The sequence below is a fragment of the Halichondria panicea genome, chromosome 1 (genome assembly GCF_963675165.1).
Source record: "Halichondria panicea chromosome 1, odHalPani1.1, whole genome shotgun sequence".
In the NCBI taxonomy this organism is placed as follows: Eukaryota; Metazoa; Porifera; class Demospongiae; order Suberitida; family Halichondriidae; genus Halichondria; species Halichondria panicea.
Genome location: NC_087377.1, coordinates 16,256,299 through 16,275,936, shown reverse-complemented (window position 1 = coordinate 16,275,936; position 19,638 = coordinate 16,256,299). Strand labels below are relative to the sequence as shown.

At 40.4% G+C, this 19,638-nt stretch overlaps 3 protein-coding genes across 3 annotated transcripts in view; all 3 read right to left on the bottom strand.

The window, feature by feature from the left end:
• The window catches only part of LOC135335653 (uncharacterized), a 9,611-nt gene extending 7,825 nt beyond the window's left edge, over nucleotides 1–1,786 (bottom strand). The window contains exons 1-7 of the mRNA XM_064531239.1: nucleotides 1,650–1,786; nucleotides 1,386–1,590; nucleotides 1,162–1,305; nucleotides 840–1,052; nucleotides 602–778; nucleotides 247–486; nucleotides 26–184 (exon numbers count right to left, since the gene is read on the bottom strand). Coding sequence (XP_064387309.1) covers nucleotides 26–184; nucleotides 247–486; nucleotides 602–778; nucleotides 840–1,052; nucleotides 1,162–1,305; nucleotides 1,386–1,581 — 1,129 coding nt within the window. The 5' untranslated portion in view covers nucleotides 1,582–1,590; nucleotides 1,650–1,786. The remainder of the gene's footprint in view (nucleotides 1–25; nucleotides 185–246; nucleotides 487–601; nucleotides 779–839; nucleotides 1,053–1,161; nucleotides 1,306–1,385; nucleotides 1,591–1,649) is intronic.
• Nucleotides 1,624–11,234, bottom strand: LOC135335576 (uncharacterized). The gene is made up of 33 exons (XM_064531146.1): nucleotides 11,098–11,234; nucleotides 10,834–11,038; nucleotides 10,610–10,753; nucleotides 10,288–10,500; nucleotides 10,050–10,226; nucleotides 9,695–9,934; nucleotides 9,474–9,632; nucleotides 9,206–9,418; nucleotides 8,978–9,121; nucleotides 8,651–8,863; nucleotides 7,909–8,184; nucleotides 7,681–7,860; nucleotides 7,404–7,622; nucleotides 7,186–7,344; nucleotides 6,924–7,127; nucleotides 6,700–6,843; nucleotides 6,370–6,582; nucleotides 6,132–6,308; nucleotides 5,780–6,016; nucleotides 5,568–5,726; nucleotides 5,306–5,518; nucleotides 5,074–5,217; nucleotides 4,738–4,950; nucleotides 4,503–4,679; nucleotides 4,150–4,386; nucleotides 3,938–4,096; nucleotides 3,670–3,882; nucleotides 3,442–3,585; nucleotides 3,115–3,327; nucleotides 2,373–2,648; nucleotides 2,145–2,324; nucleotides 1,868–2,086; nucleotides 1,624–1,808 (listed from the first exon to the last, which is right to left on the bottom strand). Exons 2-33 carry the CDS (start codon nucleotides 11,027–11,029, stop codon nucleotides 1,624–1,626), a joined length of 6,240 nt encoding a protein of 2,079 aa, XP_064387216.1. The 5' UTR covers nucleotides 11,030–11,038; nucleotides 11,098–11,234.
• Nucleotides 11,072–19,638, bottom strand: LOC135335483 (uncharacterized). The gene is made up of 25 exons (XM_064531036.1): nucleotides 19,528–19,638; nucleotides 18,891–19,154; nucleotides 17,357–17,632; nucleotides 17,129–17,308; nucleotides 16,852–17,070; nucleotides 16,638–16,796; nucleotides 16,375–16,578; nucleotides 16,151–16,294; nucleotides 15,820–16,032; nucleotides 15,580–15,756; nucleotides 15,228–15,464; nucleotides 15,016–15,174; nucleotides 14,754–14,966; nucleotides 14,522–14,665; nucleotides 14,186–14,398; nucleotides 13,951–14,127; nucleotides 13,598–13,834; nucleotides 13,386–13,544; nucleotides 13,118–13,330; nucleotides 12,890–13,033; nucleotides 12,563–12,775; nucleotides 11,821–12,096; nucleotides 11,593–11,772; nucleotides 11,316–11,534; nucleotides 11,072–11,256 (listed from the first exon to the last, which is right to left on the bottom strand). The coding sequence occupies exons 1-25, from the start codon at nucleotides 19,589–19,591 to the stop codon at nucleotides 11,072–11,074; spliced, it is 4,869 nt and encodes a 1,622-aa protein (XP_064387106.1). The 5' UTR covers nucleotides 19,592–19,638.

Genomic DNA, 19,638 nt, shown 5'->3' with positions numbered 1-19,638 from the left:
CAGGAGTCCAGCATTAGTGGCTTACCTGTTAATGTATCAACAGAGAAATCAACACTTAGTGTGAGAGAGAAATTGCTTTGCAGCTCTCCTGTTAGTCCAGTGAGTCTTCCAGTCACAGTAAGACTACTGCCCTCAGCAACAGTGTAGTTAGCTTGATCGAATGTTACACCAACTGTCGATTGTTCTGTGGAGATCAATGCAATAATTATAATGATAAATTCTTCAGTGAATGACTGACACACATACCATCATCAGTGATGTTGATCTGTACTGGACTTGGCGGGATTATACTATTGGGTGGACCAACTACTTCAAGAATGAATCCATGATCAAATTCTAAAGCATCATCATCCTTAACGGATGTTTGAACAAAATTGACCGTCTGTCCAATTTCCAACATTGATGAATCACCAAAACACGGATCACACTCTCCAAAGATGACATAACTAAATGAGGAAGATGGGCTGTCAAAATCAATGCCTCGATCTGCAAGGGAATCATTGTACAACATCACCAAAACTCATGCATGAATTCGAACTACAATAAAATTTACTGATATGTAAGTTCAATAAATGATTGACAAATTTTTGAATTGACTTACCAGAAACATTGGCAGGAAATCCAGTTGTGGATACAGAGAACAAGATCCGGGTAGCAAGACGAACAGGCTCTCCATCTATTCTGCTCAGTGTCAAAAGAAAATCGATATCTTGTTCCAAATCTTCTTTGAAACTTAATGCTCCATCATCAGTAGCCAAAGAAAGTTGAAAATCACCAGCTGGATGAAAGGAATTATATAAGTGAAAGTGCATGCTATAGAAATATTCTTTTTCAGTTACCATCATCATCAGTAATAGAAACATCGATGGTATTTGAAGAACCAACTTCGGCATTTTCAGATTGCAAACGTACAGAGAATCTTTCTCCATTCTCTTCGAGAAGGTTGTCATCGACTAGACTGACATTCACACAGACATGTGACGAAAGGCCGACTGCAGAACCAGCTGGAATCACGGTCTGTAGACTACCCACAGCTGCATAGTCACTGGTGTCTGTGAAAGAGGAAGACACTACAATTGTTACAATCGGAGTCACGATAACACATGGCCATGAAGGAACCAGGATAATAAATCTACTATGACACTCGAGTGTAAAACTGACCTGCAGTGTCAGGAATCAACTCGAAGTTCACTATAATATCGGTCATAATGTTCCCTGGTGCCGCCGAGAGCATGGCACAGGTTTCGGTCAGATTGGTACGCTCCACACCCGTTTCTGCGGAAGCTGTTACCACAATAGTGGCATCTGAATAAGGGTGAAAGATATAGTTTTACAATTTTTACTACATTGCATGAAACAGTGAGGTCAATAAATCTATATCTCACCATCAAAGTCACTGATGGTGACAGTGGTACTGGCAGTGTCACTGGCTAGCGGATTAATGTAGTCAGAGTCAGTCGGTAGAGATATCACAAACGAATGGAACCCTTCAAAGTCGTCATCATTGTTAGCATCAACATCCAGAGTAAAATGTTTTGGCTCCACTGGCAAGGAAATTGACAGGACGATTGAATGTGACATCTTGGGAAGCTGCATGTCGAAAACCATCATTTTCATTGTAAATTAGTAAGCTTCTGTACGTGGCTTACATGTATGTATATTAACAGAAAAATCAACACCCAGTGTGAGAGAGAAGTCACTCTGCAGCTCTCCTGTTAGTCCAGTGAGTCTTCCAGTCACAGTGAGGCTACTGCCTTCAGCAACATTGTAGTTAGCTTGATCGAATGTTACACCAACAGTTGATTGCTCTGAGAAAAAATAACGATTCTAACAGCTAGTGTTGCATGTGTTGATACATGAAACTTACCATCATCAGTAATGGTGATCTGCAGGGGGTCTCCTGCAGTTATCCCTGAGGGATCTGTTGACGCTAAATCAACACTGAGAGTGAACCCATGCTCAAACTCCAAATCATCGTCATCCTTCACACACAGCTGTGCCTCCCTCTGCAGGTGGTCTGGGGTGCAAGGGTCACACGGATCAAACCTGACCGTGAGGGGTCCAATGTTGAAATCGACACCTTCTTCTGAAAAGTTACAATTATTCGTCATACAGAATTTCAGATGGAAACATTTGATTATTACCAGAAACTGTGTTGGAAGGTGTTCCCTCGGCAACCAGTGTAACTGAGACCACGGCAGGTAATTTCAGAATTTGTTCTCCATTGATTCTCGACAGAGTTGCTTGATAAAGAATGCTAGCCTGACTGCTTTCTATAGTTTCCAGTATTGAGCTGTTACTAAGGGTCACTTGGTAACTAGAGGCTGCAGTAGGGAAAAGTCAATCAGTACGATAAAGAAAAGCTGTCTTACTTGTGATTAGATTTGCTGTCAACGAATCAACGTTACCAGCACTGTTGCTAACTCGGACTGAATAGCCATTGACATCTGACAAGGTAACATTCATGATCATCAAGGTTGCCAAGGTAGCACCCGATATCTGATCAACCATATCAGAAAGATCTCCATCTCCATTCATCCACTGGTAAGTCAAATCAACGCCTTTAGCTGTCACAGAAAACTGAACAGTGGTCCCTTCAACGACTAAGAGGAGGTCACTGGGCTCACTCGTGATTATCGGGAGATTGGCTGCATGTGAAAAGCAACAGTAATATATACACTGACAGGTATAGCAGTTTAGAGTGCACGCTGGACATGTGCATGAAAGTTAAATAATGGGATAACAAAGTACTTGTGATGACAATTGCTTTGCACTACTGCATGGTTGTTAAATTGATTGAAGTATGCAGTTGATGGCCGATGAGTAAGCCCACCAAAAATGTATCTACATTCTTCAGTAATTGGTAAACAGGCAATAGATTAGATCACATTTTGTATTCTCACATCATAATTATGCCTTCAAGTTACGTAAACGTGTGTATAATTTATACGGAAGGGGACTGTACAACTTTTCACATGCTGGTTACATTAACACACAAAACAAGGTACGATTATATCTACTGTATAACAGTTACTTTATAAAGGGTCTTTAATTAATGGTAAACCATGGCCATTGTGCTTTTACAACAATAGCTTTTTATTGTTTTTCAGTTACCATCATCATCAGTAATAGAAACATCGATGGTATTTGAAGAACCGACTTCGGCATTTTCAGATTGCAAACGTACAGAGAACACTTCTCCATTCTCTTCGAGAAGGTCGTCATCGACTAGACTAACATTCACACAGACACGTGACGAAGGGCCGGCAGTAGAACCAGCTGGAATCACGGTCTGTAGACTACCCACAGCTGCATAATCACTGGTGTCTGTGAAAGAGGAAGACACTACAATTGAACAGAAAGTTACAATCAGAGGCACAATAGCTCGTAAATTATTACATGACTAATAAATCTACCAAGACACACGGGTGTAACACCGACCTGCAGTGTCAGGAATCAACTCAAAGTTCAGTATAATATCGGTCATGATGTTCCCTGGTGCAGCCAAGAGCATGGCACAGGTTTCAGTCAGATTGGTACCCTCCAAACCCGTTTCTGTGGAAGCTGTTACCACAACAGTGGCATCTGAATAAGGGCGAAAGATATGACAATTGCAATTTTTATGCATTGCATGAACGTCAGGTTAATAAGTGTGTCGTCTATACTCACCATCAAAGTCACTGATGGTGACGGTGGTGCTGGCAGTGTCACTGGCTAGAGGATTAATGTAGTCAGAGTCAGTCGGTAGAGATATCACAAATGAGTGGAACCCTTCAAAGTCATCATCGTTGTCAGCATCAATAATCAGAGAAAACGTTGTGTTTTCAAAAGCAACAAAATTGATTATCAAATCAGAGGGACTAATTGTGACATCACTAGAACCTACAGAATATGATTATAATTATCGTTGTACAGGAGTCCAGCATTAGTGGCTTACCTGTTAATGTATCAACAGAGAAATCAACACTGAGTGTGAGAGAGAAATTGCTTTGCAGCTCTCCTGTTAGTCCAGTGAGTCTTCCAGTCACAGTAAGACTACTGCCCTCAGCAACAGTGTAGTTAGCTTGGTCAAATGTTACACCAACTGTTGATTGTTCTGTGAAAATCAGTATAATGATAAATTCTTCAGTGAATAACTGACACACGTACCGTCATCAGTGATGTTGATCTGTACTGGACTTGGCAGGATTATACTATCAGGTGGACCAACTACTTCAAGAAAAAATCCATGATTGAACTCTAAATCATCATCATCCTTAACGGATGTTTGAACAAAATTAACCGTCTGTCCAATTTCCAACATTGAATCACCAAAACACGGATCACACTCTCCAAAGATGACATAACTAAATGAGGAAGATGGGCTGTCAAAATCAATGCCTCGATCTGCAAGGGAATCATTGTACAACATCACAAAACTCATGCATGAATACGAACTACAATAAAATTTGCTGATATATGTGAGTTTAATAAATGATTGGGAAATTTTTGTATTGACTTACCAGAAAGATTGGCAGGAAATCCAGTTGTGGATACAGAGAACAAGACCCGGGTAGCAAGACGAACAGGCTCTCCATCTATTCTGCTCAGTGTCAAAAGAAAATCGATATCTTGTTCCAAATCTTCATTGAAACTTACTGCTCCATCATCAGCAGTCAAAGAAAGTTTAAAATCACCAGCTGGATGAGAGAAATTATGTAAGTGAAAGTGCACACTATACTATTGTTTTTCAGTTACCATCATCATCAGTAATAGAAACATCGATGTTCTTTGAAGAACCGACTTCGGCATTTTCAGATTGCAAACGTACAGAGAATCTTTCTCCATTCTCTTCGAGAAGGTCGTCATCGACTAGACTAACATTCACACAGACACGTGACGAAGGGCCGGCAATAGAACCAGCTAGAATCACGGTCTGTAGACTACCCAGAGCTGCATAGTCACTGGCGTCTGTGAAAGAGGAAGATACCACAATTGAACTGAAAATCACAATCAAAAGGCACAATAACTTGTAAATTATCACATGGCCATAAAGGAACCAAGACTACCAAGACACTCGGGCGTAACACTGACCTGCAGAGTCAGGAATCAACTCAAAGTTCACTATAATATCGGTCATAATATTCCCAGGTGCAGCCGAGAGCATGGCACAGGTTTCAGTCAGATTGGTACCCTCCAAACCCGTTTCTGTAGAAGCTGTTACCACAACAGTGGCATCTGAATAAGGGCAAAAGATATAGTTTTTATGACAGTTACAATTTTTAGTATTACTACGAGGTCAATAAATGTGTCGTCTATATCTCACCATCAAAGTCACTGATGGTGATGGTTGTATTGGCAGTGTCACTGAATAGAGGATTAATGTAGTCAGAGTCAGTCGGTAGAGATATCACAAACGAGTGGAGCCCTTCAAAATCATTGTCATCGTTAGCATCAATAGTCAGAGAAAACGTTAAGTTTTCAAAGGCAGCGAAATTGATGATCAAGTTAGCAGGGTTGAATGTGACATCACTAGTATCTGTAAACCATCATTGTTATTGAACACAAATCCAGTTTTAGTGACTTACTTGTTAATGCATCAAGAGAGAAATCAACACTTAGTGTGAGAGAGAAGTTGCTTTGCAGCTCTCCTGTTAGTCCAGTGAGTCTTCCAGTCACAGTGAGGCTACTGCCCTCAGAAACAGTGTAGTTAGCTTGATCGAATGTTACACCAACTGTTGATTGTTCTGTGAAATCAATGATAATGATAAATTCTTCAGTGAATAACTGACACACATACCGTCATCAGTGATGTTGATCTGTACTGGACTTGGCAGGATTATACTATCAGGTGGACCAACTACTTCAAGAATGAATCCATGATCAAATTCTAAATCATCATCATCCTTAACAAATGTTTGGACAAAATTGACTGTCTGTCCAATTTCTAACATTGAATTACCAAAACACGGATCACACTCTCCAAAGATGACATAACTAAATGAGGAAGATGGGCTTTCAAAGTCAATGCCTCGATCTGCAAGGGAATTATTGTACAACATCACCAAAACTCATGCATGAATTGTAGCTACAATAAAATTTTCTGATATGTAAGTTCAATTAATGCTTGGCAGCTTTTTGGATTGACTTACCAGAAACATTGGCAGGAAATCCAGTTGTGGATACAGAGAACAAAACCTGGGTAGCAAGACGAACAGGCTCTCCATCTATTCTGCTCAATGTCAAAAGAAAATCGATATCTTGTTCCAAATCTTCCTTGAAACTTAATGCTGCATCATCAGTAGCCAAAGAAAGTTGAAAATCACCAGCTGGATGAAAGGAATTATATAAGTGAAAGTGCACGCTATAGAAATATTGTTTTTCAGTTACCATCATCATCAGTAATAGAAACATCGATGGTATTTGAAGAACCAACTTCGGCATTTTCAGATTGCAAACGTACAGAGAATCTTTCTCCATTCTCTTCGAGAAGGTTGTCATCGACTAGACTGACATTTACACAGACACGTGACGAAAGGCCAACTGTAGAACCAGCTGGAATCATGGTCTGTAGACTACCCACAGCTGCATAATCACTGGTATCTGTGAAAAAAGAAGACACTACAATTGAACTGAAAGTTACAATCAGAGGCACGATATCACATGGCCATGAAAGAACCAGGATAATAATCTACTATGACACTCGGGTGTAAAACCGACCTGCAGTGTCAGGAATCAACTCGAAATTCACTATAATATCGGTCATAATGTTCCCTGGTGCAGCCGAGAGCATGGCACAGGTTTCGATCAGATTGGTACCCTCCAAACCCGTTTCTACGGAAGTTGTTACCACAACAGTGGCATCTGAATAAGGGCGAAAAATATAGTTTTACAAATTTTACTACATTGCATGAAACAGTGAGGTCAATAAATCTATATCTCACCATCAAAGTCACTGATGGTAACGGTGGTACTGGCAGTGTCACTGACTAGAGGATTAATGTAGTCAGAGTCAGTCGGTAGAGATATCACAAACGAATGGAACCCTTCAAAGTCGTCATCATTGTTAGCATCAACATCCAGAGAAAATGTTTTGGCTCCACTGGCCATGAAATTGACAGCACGATTGAATGTGACATCTTGGGAAGCTGCATGTCGAAAACCATCATTTCATTGTAAATTAGTAAGCTTCTGTACGTGGCTTACATGTATGTATATTAACAGAAAAATCAACACCGAGTGTGAGAGAGAAGTCACTCTGCAGTTCTCCTGTTAGTCCAGTGAGTCTTCCAGTCACAGTGAGGCTACTGCCTTCAGCAACAGTGTAGTTAGCTTGATCGAATGTTACACCAACAGTTGATTGCTCTGAGAAAAAATAACGATTCTAACAGCTAGTGTTGCATGTGTTGATACATGAAACTTACCATTATCAGTAATGGTGATCTGCAGGGGGTCTCCTGCAGTTATCCCTGAGGGATCTGTTGACGCTAAATCAACACTGAGAGTGAACCCATGCTCAAACTCCAAATCATCGTCATCCTTCACACACAGCTGTGCCTCCCTCTGCAGGTGGTCTGGGGTGCAAGGGTCACACGGATCAAACCTGACCGTGAGGGGTCCAATGTTGAAATCGACACCTTCTTCTGAAAAGTTACAATTATTCGTCATACAGAATTTCAGATGGAAACATTTGATTATTACCAGAAACTGTGTTTGAAGGTGTTCCCTCGGCAACCAGTGTAACTGAGACCACGGCAGGTAATTTCAGAATTTGTGCTCCATTGATTCTCGACAGAGTTGCTTGATAAAGAATGCTAGCCTGACTGCTTTCTATAGTTTCCAGTATTGAGCTGTTACTAAGGGTCACTTGGTAACTAGAGGCTGCAGTAGGGAAAAGTCAATCAGTACGATAAAGAAAAGCTGTCTTACTTGTGATTAGATTTGCTGTCAACGAATCAACGTTACCAGCACTGTTGCTAACTCGGACTGAATAGCCATTGACATCTGACAAGGTAACATTCATGATCATCAAGGTTGCCAAGGTAGCACCCGATATCTGATCAACCATATCAGAAAGATCTCCATCTCCATTCATCCACTGGTAAGTCAAATCAACGCCTTTAGCTGTCACAGAAAACTGAACAGTGGTCCCTTCAACGACTAAGAGGAGGTCACTGGGCTCACTCGTGATTATCGGGAGATTGGCTGCATGTGAAAAGCAACAGTAATATATACACTGACAGGTATAGCAGTTTAGAGTGCACGCTGGACATGTGCATGAAAGTTAAATAATGGGATAACAAAGTACTGGTGATGACAATTGCTTTGCACTACTGCATGGTTGTTAAATTGATTGAAGTATGCAGTTGATGGCCGATGAGTAAGCCCACCAAAAATGTATCTACATTCTTCAGTAATTGGTAAACAGGCAATAGATTAGATCACATTTTGTATTCTCACATCATAATTATGCCTTCAAGTTACGTAAACGTGTGTATAATTTATACGGAAGGGGACTGTACAACTTTTCACATGCTGGTTACATTAACACACAAAACAAGGCACGATTATATCTACTGTATAACAGTTACTTTATAAAGGGTCTTTAATTAATGGTAAACCATGGCCATTGTGCTTTTACAACAATAGCTTTTTATTGTTTTTCAGTTACCATCATCATCAGTAATAGAAACATCGATGGTATTTGAAGAACCAACTTCGACATTTTCAGATTGCAAACGTACAGAGAACACTTCTCCATTCTCTTCAAGAAGGTCGTCATCGACTAGACTAACATTCACACAGACACGTGACGAAGGGCCAGCAGTAGAACCAGCTGGAATCACGGTCTGTAGACTACCCACAGCTGCATAATCACTGGTGTCTGTGAAAGAGGAAGACACTACAATTGAACAGAAAGTTACAATCAGAGGCACAATAGCTCGTAAATTATTACATGACTAATAAATCTACCAAGACACACGGGTGTAACACCGACCTGCAGTGTCAGGAATCAACTCAAAGTTCAGTATAATATCGGTCATGATGTTCCCTGGTGCAGCCGAGAGCATGGCACAGGTTTCAGTCAGATTGGTACCCTCCAAACCCGTTTCTGTGGAAGCTGTTACCACAACAGTGGCATCTGAATAAGGGCGAAAGATATGACAATTACAATTTTTATGCATTGCATGAACGTCAGGTTAATAAGTGTGTCGTCTATACTCACCATCAAAGTCACTGATGGTGACGGTGGTGCTGGCAGTGTCACTGGCTAGAGGATTAATGTAGTCAGAGTCAGTCGGTAGAGATATCACAAATGAGTGGAACCCTTCAAAGTCATCATCGTTGTCAGCATCAATAATCAGAGAAAACGTTGTGTTTTCAAAAGCAACAAAATTGATTATCAAATCAGAGGGACTAATTGTGACATCACTAGAACCTACAGAATATGATTATAATTATCGTTGTACAGGAGTCCAGCATTAGTGGCTTACCTGTTAATGTATCAACAGAGAAATCAACACTTAGTGTGAGAGAGAAATTGCTTTGCAGCTCTCCTGTTAGTCCAGTGAGTCTTCCAGTCACAGTAAGACTACTGCCCTCAGCAACAGTGTAGTTAGCTTGATCGAATGTTACACCAACTGTCGATTGTTCTGTGGAGATCAATGCAATAATTATAATGATAAATTCTTCAGTGAATGACTGACACACATACCATCATCAGTGATGTTGATCTGTACTGGACTTGGCGGGATTATACTATTGGGTGGACCAACTACTTCAAGAATGAATCCATGATCAAATTCTAAAGCATCATCATCCTTAACGGATGTTTGAACAAAATTGACCGTCTGTCCAATTTCCAACATTGATGAATCACCAAAACACGGATCACACTCTCCAAAGATGACATAACTAAATGAGGAAGATGGGCTGTCAAAATCAATGCCTCGATCTGCAAGGGAATCATTGTACAACATCACCAAAACTCATGCATGAATTCGAACTACAATAAAATTTACTGATATGTAAGTTCAATAAATGATTGACAAATTTTTGAATTGACTTACCAGAAACATTGGCAGGAAATCCAGTTGTGGATACAGAGAACAAGATCCGGGTAGCAAGACGAACAGGCTCTCCATCTATTCTGCTCAGTGTCAAAAGAAAATCGATATCTTGTTCCAAATCTTCTTTGAAACTTAATGCTCCATCATCAGTAGCCAAAGAAAGTTGAAAATCACCAGCTGGATGAAAGGAATTATATAAGTGAAAGTGCATGCTATAGAAATATTCTTTTTCAGTTACCATCATCATCAGTAATAGAAACATCGATGGTATTTGAAGAACCAACTTCGGCATTTTCAGATTGCAAACGTACAGAGAATCTTTCTCCATTCTCTTCGAGAAGGTTGTCATCGACTAGACTGACATTCACACAGACATGTGACGAAAGGCCGACTGCAGAACCAGCTGGAATCACGGTCTGTAGACTACCCACAGCTGCATAGTCACTGGTGTCTGTGAAAGAGGAAGACACTACAATTGTTACAATCGGAGTCACGATAACACATGGCCATGAAGGAACCAGGATAATAAATCTACTATGACACTCGAGTGTAAAACTGACCTGCAGTGTCAGGAATCAACTCGAAGTTCACTATAATATCGGTCATAATGTTCCCTGGTGCCGCCGAGAGCATGGCACAGGTTTCGGTCAGATTGGTACGCTCCACACCCGTTTCTGCGGAAGCTGTTACCACAATAGTGGCATCTGAATAAGGGTGAAAGATATAGTTTTACAATTTTTACTACATTGCATGAAACAGTGAGGTCAATAAATCTATATCTCACCATCAAAGTCACTGATGGTGACAGTGGTACTGGCAGTGTCACTGGCTAGCGGATTAATGTAGTCAGAGTCAGTCGGTAGAGATATCACAAACGAATGGAACCCTTCAAAGTCGTCATCATTGTTAGCATCAACATCCAGAGTAAAATGTTTTGGCTCCACTGGCAAGGAAATTGACAGGACGATTGAATGTGACATCTTGGGAAGCTGCATGTCGAAAACCATCATTTTCATTGTAAATTAGTAAGCTTCTGTACGTGGCTTACATGTATGTATATTAACAGAAAAATCAACACCCAGTGTGAGAGAGAAGTCACTCTGCAGCTCTCCTGTTAGTCCAGTGAGTCTTCCAGTCACAGTGAGGCTACTGCCTTCAGCAACATTGTAGTTAGCTTGATCGAATGTTACACCAACAGTTGATTGCTCTGAGAAAAAATAACGATTCTAACAGCTAGTGTTGCATGTGTTGATACATGAAACTTACCATCATCAGTAATGGTGATCTGCAGGGGGTCTCCTGCAGTTATCCCTGAGGGATCTGTTGACGCTAAATCAACACTGAGAGTGAACCCATGCTCAAACTCCAAATCATCGTCATCCTTCACACACAGCTGTGCCTCCCTCTGCAGGTGGTCTGGGGTGCAAGGGTCACACGGATCAAACCTGACCGTGAGGGGTCCAATGTTGAAATCGACACCTTCTTCTGAAAAGTTACAATTATTCGTCATACAGAATTTCAGATGGAAACATTTGATTATTACCAGAAACTGTGTTGGAAGGTGTTCCCTCGGCAACCAGTGTAACTGAGACCACGGCAGGTAATTTCAGAATTTGTTCTCCATTGATTCTCGACAGAGTTGCTTGATAAAGAATGCTAGCCTGACTGCTTTCTATAGTTTCCAGTATTGAGCTGTTACTAAGGGTCACTTGGTAACTAGAGGCTGCAGTAGGGAAAAGTCAATCAGTACGATAAAGAAAAGCTGTCTTACTTGTGATTAGATTTGCTGTCAACGAATCAACGTTACCAGCACTGTTGCTAACTCGGACTGAATAGCCATTGACATCTGACAAGGTAACATTCATGATCATCAAGGTTGCCAAGGTAGCACCCGATATCTGATCAACCATATCAGAAAGATCTCCATCTCCATTCATCCACTGGTAAGTCAAATCAACGCCTTTAGCTGTCACAGAAAACTGAACAGTGGTCCCTTCAACGACTAAGAGGAGGTCACTGGGCTCACTCGTGATTATCGGGAGATTGGCTGCATGTGAAAAGCAACAGTAATATATACACTGACAGGTATAGCAGTTTAGAGTGCACGCTGGACATGTGCATGAAAGTTAAATAATGGGATAACAAAGTACTTGTGATGACAATTGCTTTGCACTACTGCATGGTTGTTAAATTGATTGAAGTATGCAGTTGATGGCCGATGAGTAAGCCCACCAAAAATGTATCTACATTCTTCAGTAATTGGTAAACAGGCAATAGATTAGATCACATTTTGTATTCTCACATCATAATTATGCCTTCAAGTTACGTAAACGTGTGTATAATTTATACGGAAGGGGACTGTACAACTTTTCACATGCTGGTTACATTAACACACAAAACAAGGTACGATTATATCTACTGTATAACAGTTACTTTATAAAGGGTCTTTAATTAATGGTAAACCATGGCCATTGTGCTTTTACAACAATAGCTTTTTATTGTTTTTCAGTTACCATCATCATCAGTAATAGAAACATCGATGGTATTTGAAGAACCGACTTCGGCATTTTCAGATTGCAAACGTACAGAGAACACTTCTCCATTCTCTTCGAGAAGGTCGTCATCGACTAGACTAACATTCACACAGACACGTGACGAAGGGCCGGCAGTAGAACCAGCTGGAATCACGGTCTGTAGACTACCCACAGCTGCATAATCACTGGTGTCTGTGAAAGAGGAAGACACTACAATTGAACAGAAAGTTACAATCAGAGGCACAATAGCTCGTAAATTATTACATGACTAATAAATCTACCAAGACACACGGGTGTAACACCGACCTGCAGTGTCAGGAATCAACTCAAAGTTCAGTATAATATCGGTCATGATGTTCCCTGGTGCAGCCAAGAGCATGGCACAGGTTTCAGTCAGATTGGTACCCTCCAAACCCGTTTCTGTGGAAGCTGTTACCACAACAGTGGCATCTGAATAAGGGCGAAAGATATGACAATTGCAATTTTTATGCATTGCATGAACGTCAGGTTAATAAGTGTGTCGTCTATACTCACCATCAAAGTCACTGATGGTGACGGTGGTGCTGGCAGTGTCACTGGCTAGAGGATTAATGTAGTCAGAGTCAGTCGGTAGAGATATCACAAATGAGTGGAACCCTTCAAAGTCATCATCGTTGTCAGCATCAATAATCAGAGAAAACGTTGTGTTTTCAAAAGCAACAAAATTGATTATCAAATCAGAGGGACTAATTGTGACATCACTAGAACCTACAGAATATGATTATAATTATCGTTGTACAAGAGTCCAGCATTAGTGGCTTACCTGTTAATGTATCAACAGAGAAATCAACACTGAGTGTGAGAGAGAAATTGCTTTGCAGCTCTCCTGTTAGTCCAGTGAGTCTTCCAGTCACAGTAAGACTACTGCCCTCAGCAACAGTGTAGTTAGCTTGGTCAAATGTTACACCAACTGTTGATTGTTCTGTGAAAATCAGTATAATGATAAATTCTTCAGTGAATAACTGACACACGTACCGTCATCAGTGATGTTGATCTGTACTGGACTTGGCAGGATTATACTATCAGGTGGACCAACTACTTCAAGAAAAAATCCATGATTGAACTCTAAATCATCATCATCCTTAACGGATGTTTGAACAAAATTAACCGTCTGTCCAATTTCCAACATTGAATCACCAAAACACGGATCACACTCTCCAAAGATGACATAACTAAATGAGGAAGATGGGCTGTCAAAATCAATGCCTCGATCTGCAAGGGAATCATTGTACAACATCACAAAACTCATGCATGAATACGAACTACAATAAAATTTGCTGATATATGTGAGTTTAATAAATGATTGGGAAATTTTTGTATTGACTTACCAGAAAGATTGGCAGGAAATCCAGTTGTGGATACAGAGAACAAGACCCGGGTAGCAAGACGAACAGGCTCTCCATCTATTCTGCTCAGTGTCAAAAGAAAATCGATATCTTGTTCCAAATCTTCATTGAAACTTACTGCTCCATCATCAGCAGTCAAAGAAAGTTTAAAATCACCAGCTGGATGAGAGAAATTATGTAAGTGAAAGTGCACACTATACTATTGTTTTTCAGTTACCATCATCATCAGTAATAGAAACATCGATGTTCTTTGAAGAACCGACTTCGGCATTTTCAGATTGCAAACGTACAGAGAATCTTTCTCCATTCTCTTCGAGAAGGTCGTCATCGACTAGACTAACATTCACACAGACACGTGACGAAGGGCCGGCAATAGAACCAGCTAGAATCACGGTCTGTAGACTACCCAGAGCTGCATAGTCACTGGCGTCTGTGAAAGAGGAAGATACCACAATTGAACTGAAAATCACAATCAAAAGGCACAATAACTTGTAAATTATCACATGGCCATAAAGGAACCAAGACTACCAAGACACTCGGGCGTAACACTGACCTGCAGAGTCAGGAATCAACTCAAAGTTCACTATAATATCGGTCATAATATTCCCAGGTGCAGCCGAGAGCATGGCACAGGTTTCAGTCAGATTGGTACCCTCCAAACCCGTTTCTGTAGAAGCTGTTACCACAACAGTGGCATCTGAATAAGGGCAAAAGATATAGTTTTTATGACAGTTACAATTTTTAGTATTACTACGAGGTCAATAAATGTGTCGTCTATATCTCACCATCAAAGTCACTGATGGTGATGGTTGTATTGGCAGTGTCACTGAATAGAGGATTAATGTAGTCAGAGTCAGTCGGTAGAGATATCACAAACGAGTGGAGCCCTTCAAAATCATTGTCATCGTTAGCATCAATAGTCAGAGAAAACGTTAAGTTTTCAAAGGCAGCGAAATTGATGATCAAGTTAGCAGGGTTGAATGTGACATCACTAGTATCTGTAAACCATCATTGTTATTGAACACAAATCCAGTTTTAGTGACTTACTTGTTAATGCATCAAGAGAGAAATCAACACTTAGTGTGAGAGAGAAGTTGCTTTGCAGCTCTCCTGTTAGTCCAGTGAGTCTTCCAGTCACAGTGAGGCTACTGCCCTCAGAAACAGTGTAGTTAGCTTGATCGAATGTTACACCAACTGTTGATTGTTCTGTGAAATCAATGATAATGATAAATTCTTCAGTGAATAACTGACACACATACCGTCATCAGTGATGTTGATCTGTACTGGACTTGGCAGGATTATACTATCAGGTGGACCAACTACTTCAAGAATGAATCCATGATCAAATTCTAAATCATCATCATCCTTAACAAATGTTTGGACAAAATTGACTGTCTGTCCAATTTCTAACATTGAATTACCAAAACACGGATCACACTCTCCAAAGATGACATAACTAAATGAGGAAGATGGGCTTTCAAAGTCAATGCCTCGATCTGCAAGGGAATTATTGTACAACATCACCAAAACTCATGCATGAATTGTAGCTACAATAAAATTTTCTGATATGTAAGTTCAATTAATGCTTGGCAGCTTTTTGGATTGACTTACCAGAAACATTGGCAGGAAATCCAGTTGTGGATACAGAGAACAAAACCTGGGTAGCAAGACGAACAGGCTCTCCATCTATTCTGCTCAATGTCAAAAGAAAATCGATGCCTTGTTCCAAATCTTCATTGAAACTTAATGTTCCATCATCAGCAGCCAAAGAAAGTTTAAAATCACCAGCTGGATGAAGGAAATTATATATAAGTGAAAGTGCACGCTATAGAAATATTGTTTTTCAGTTACCATCATCATCAGTAATAGAAACATCGATGGTATTTGAAGAACCAACTTCGGCATTTTCAGATTGCAAACGTACAGAGAATCTTTCTCCATTCTCTTCGAGAAGGTTGTCATCGACTAGACTGACATTTACACAGACACGTGACGAAAGGCCAACTGTAGAACCAGCTGGAATCATGGTCTGTAGACTACCCACAGCTGCATAATCACTGGTATCTGTGAAAAAAGAAGACACTACAATTGAACTGAAAGTTACAATCAGAGGCACGATATCACATGGCCATGAAGGAACCAGGATAATATATCTACCATGACACTCGGGTGTAAAACCGACCTGCAGTGTCAGGAATCAACTCGAAGTTCACTATAATATCGGTCATAATGTTCCCTGGTGCAGCCGAGAGCATGGCACAGGTTTCAGTCAGATTGGTACCCTCCAAACCCGTTTCTGTGGAAGCTACTACCGCAACAGTGGCATCTGAATAAGGGCGAAAAATATAGTTTTACAATTTTTACTACAATACATGAAAGAGTGAGGTCAATAAATCTATATCTCACCATCGAAGTCACTGATGGTGACGGTGGTACTGGCAGTGTCACTGGCTAGAGGATTAATGTAGCCAGAGTCAGTCGGTAGAGATATCACAAACGAATGGAACCCTTCAAAGTCGTCATCATTGTTAATATCAACATCCAGAGAAAATGTTTTGGCTCCACTGGCCATGAAATTGACAGCACGATTGAATGTGACATCTTGGGAAGCTGCATGTCAAAAACCATCATTTTCATTGTAAATTAGTAAGCTTCTGTACGTGGCTTACATGTATGTATATTAACAGAAAAATCAACACCCAGTGTGAGAGAGAAGTCACTCTGCAGCTCTCCTGTTAGTCCAGTGAGTCTTCCAGTCACAGTGAGGCTACTGCCCTCAGCAACAGTGTAGTTAGCTTGATCGAATGTTATACCAACAGCTGATTGCTCTGAGAAAAAAGAACGATTCTAACAGGGTTGCATGTGTTGATACATGAAACTTACCATCATCAGTAATGGTGATCTGCAGGGGGTTTCCTGCAGTTATCCCTGAGGGGTCTGTTGACGCTAAATCAACACTGAGAGTGAACCCATGCTCAAACTCCAAATCATCGTCATCCTTCACACACAGCTGTGCCTCCCTCTGCAGGTGGTCTGGGGTGCAAGGGTCACACGGATCAAACCTGACCGTGAGGGGTCCAATGTTGAAATCGACACCTTCTTCTGAAAAGTTACAATTATTCGTCATACAGAATTTCAGATGGAAACATTTGATTATTACCAGAAACTGTGTTGGAAGGTGTTCCCTCGGCAACCAGTGTAACTGAGACCACGGCAGGTAATTTCAGAATTTGTTCTCCATTGATTCTCGACAGAGTTGCTTGATAAAGAATGCTAGCCTGACTGCTTTCTATAGTTTCCAGTATTGAGCTGTTACTAAGGGTCACTTGGTAACTAGAGGCTGCAGTAGGGAAAAGTCAATCAGTACGATAAAGAAAAGCTGTCTTACTTGTGATTAGATTTGCTGTCAGTGAATCAACGTCACCAGCACTGTTGCTAACTCGAACTGAATAGCCATTGACATCTGACAAGGCAACATTCATGATCATCAAGGTTGCCAAGGTAGCACCCGATATCTTATCAACCATATCAGAAAGATCTCCATCTCCATTCATCCACTGGTAAGTCAAATCAACGCCTTCAGCTGTCACAGAAAACTGAACAGTGGTCCCTTCAACAACTAAGAGGAGGTTACTGGGCTCACTCGTGATTATCGGGAGATTGGCTGCATGTGAAAAGCAACAGTAATATATACACTGACTGGTATATATCAGTAGCGCTGGACATGCATGTGCATGAAAGTTGGGATAACAAAGTATTGGTGATGAAAATTGCTTAATTTGCACTACTGGTTGTTAAATTGATTGAAGTACAGTTGATGGCCGATGAGTAAGCCCACCAAAAATGTATCTACATTCATCAGTAATTGGTAACCAGGCAATAGACTAGATCAAATTTTGTTTCTCACATCATAATTATGCCTTCAAATTACGTGAACGTGTGTATAATTTATACGGAAGGGGACTGTACATGCTGGTTAGTTACATTGAAACACACAAAACAAGGCACGATTATATCTACTGTATAACAGTTACTTTATAAAGGGTCTTTATTAACCGTAAACCATTGTGCTTTTACAACACAATAGCTTTCTTGTTTGCTTGAAACCTGCCAAACTTTCCAAATTAATGCACGTAGTAACGAAATGAGAATCAACAATTTCAGACAGCCAACAAATTAATTGTGAATCATTAGCGCAATTAATCAAACAAATCAGGCAAATTCACTAGTGACATCACATTGTCACTGTGCACGCTTACCAACGGTTTAAAAGAGTGGCTGCACATCAGAGACACGTGTGCCTCGATTAGGCTAATTGCCTCTGCAATAACATTGAGCGTGGGCGCAACCATGCACGCGTGTTGTACCTCCTCTGGCTGCACATGCCACGGTACATTCCAGAATCACTGACAATCAACAGGTGACAACAGTGTGTGATAGAAAACCAAACCGTTAGAAAGTATACACCATTGAAGCTTTCAAAAATCACTTGTATCGTTGAGACAATCCTACGTTATGGCCTCCCTAAATAATTAATTATTGCACGTGTTCAAGGTTTTTCATATACCCTCAAATGTATACTCCTGAACACAACTAACATGTACGTATATACTCAAATGGTTTCGAATATGCGTATATAGTTAATCATTTGCGGACGCTGTATGCATGCATGTACAATTCTTATCTAACGGGTGCAAATAGCATGGGAAGCATGCTAGATGCATGTGCATGCTTTCTCATTTGCGAGTCTTTTGTTTGGTGTACCGGTTCCAAATGGTTATAACAAGAGTCACAATCGTCACGTAATTGCCCTTAACTAATTTAGTTAATTTAGACAAATCAATGTCTGTTGTTTGTTGTACCTATACTAATAGGTACAACAAACATCGATCTGTCAACAGAAGCTACACAGGCGGACTTACACACAACAGTTAGAGTAGCAGGATAAGAGTCAACTGAACCATCTGAGTTTGATACCCTGACGAAATAATTGTCTGCATTTTCTTGTACCACATTCGTAAGTGTCAAAATATTAGTAGTGGCTCCACGAACGTCCTTACCATTGCGAAAGATAACGTTACCGAAATACCATTCATATTTCATTACATCTTCAGCTACTACAAAGAACGTTACAGTCTCACCCACAACAATAGTTTGGTTTAACGGATGAGTGATGATACTCGGCACTGCAAAGAAGAGTGTAAGGAAATAAGGAGATAATAGTATACACATCTAAAAGTAGATATCTTTCGTTTGGTACTGCAACTTTGATACATTAATCAGTAACTTCTCTAAACTATGAAGCTCACAATCACAAAATAATGTTCATTTACATGCGGCAGTTTATATAATTATTACTACCACAGTACGTACTTTGGCAGTGCAGACAGTAATTGTTGAGCTATACACAATACTGCTACATACAGCTAAATCAAAATATTGCGACATGCAAATGCAGCTATGCGTACCTCATTTCTACATATGCTCACAGCCTATACACACAGCTGGCTATACACATGCATGCGTGTGTACTGTCACGTGTTCGTACGTATAGCTAACCTTGAGACTTGACTACCTGTACAAACAGGAAAATAGCAAAAACTCTCAGTAGAATTGTAAACATGGCACCCGCTTTGTGGTACCAATATAATGTCAAAAACTAAAACTGAG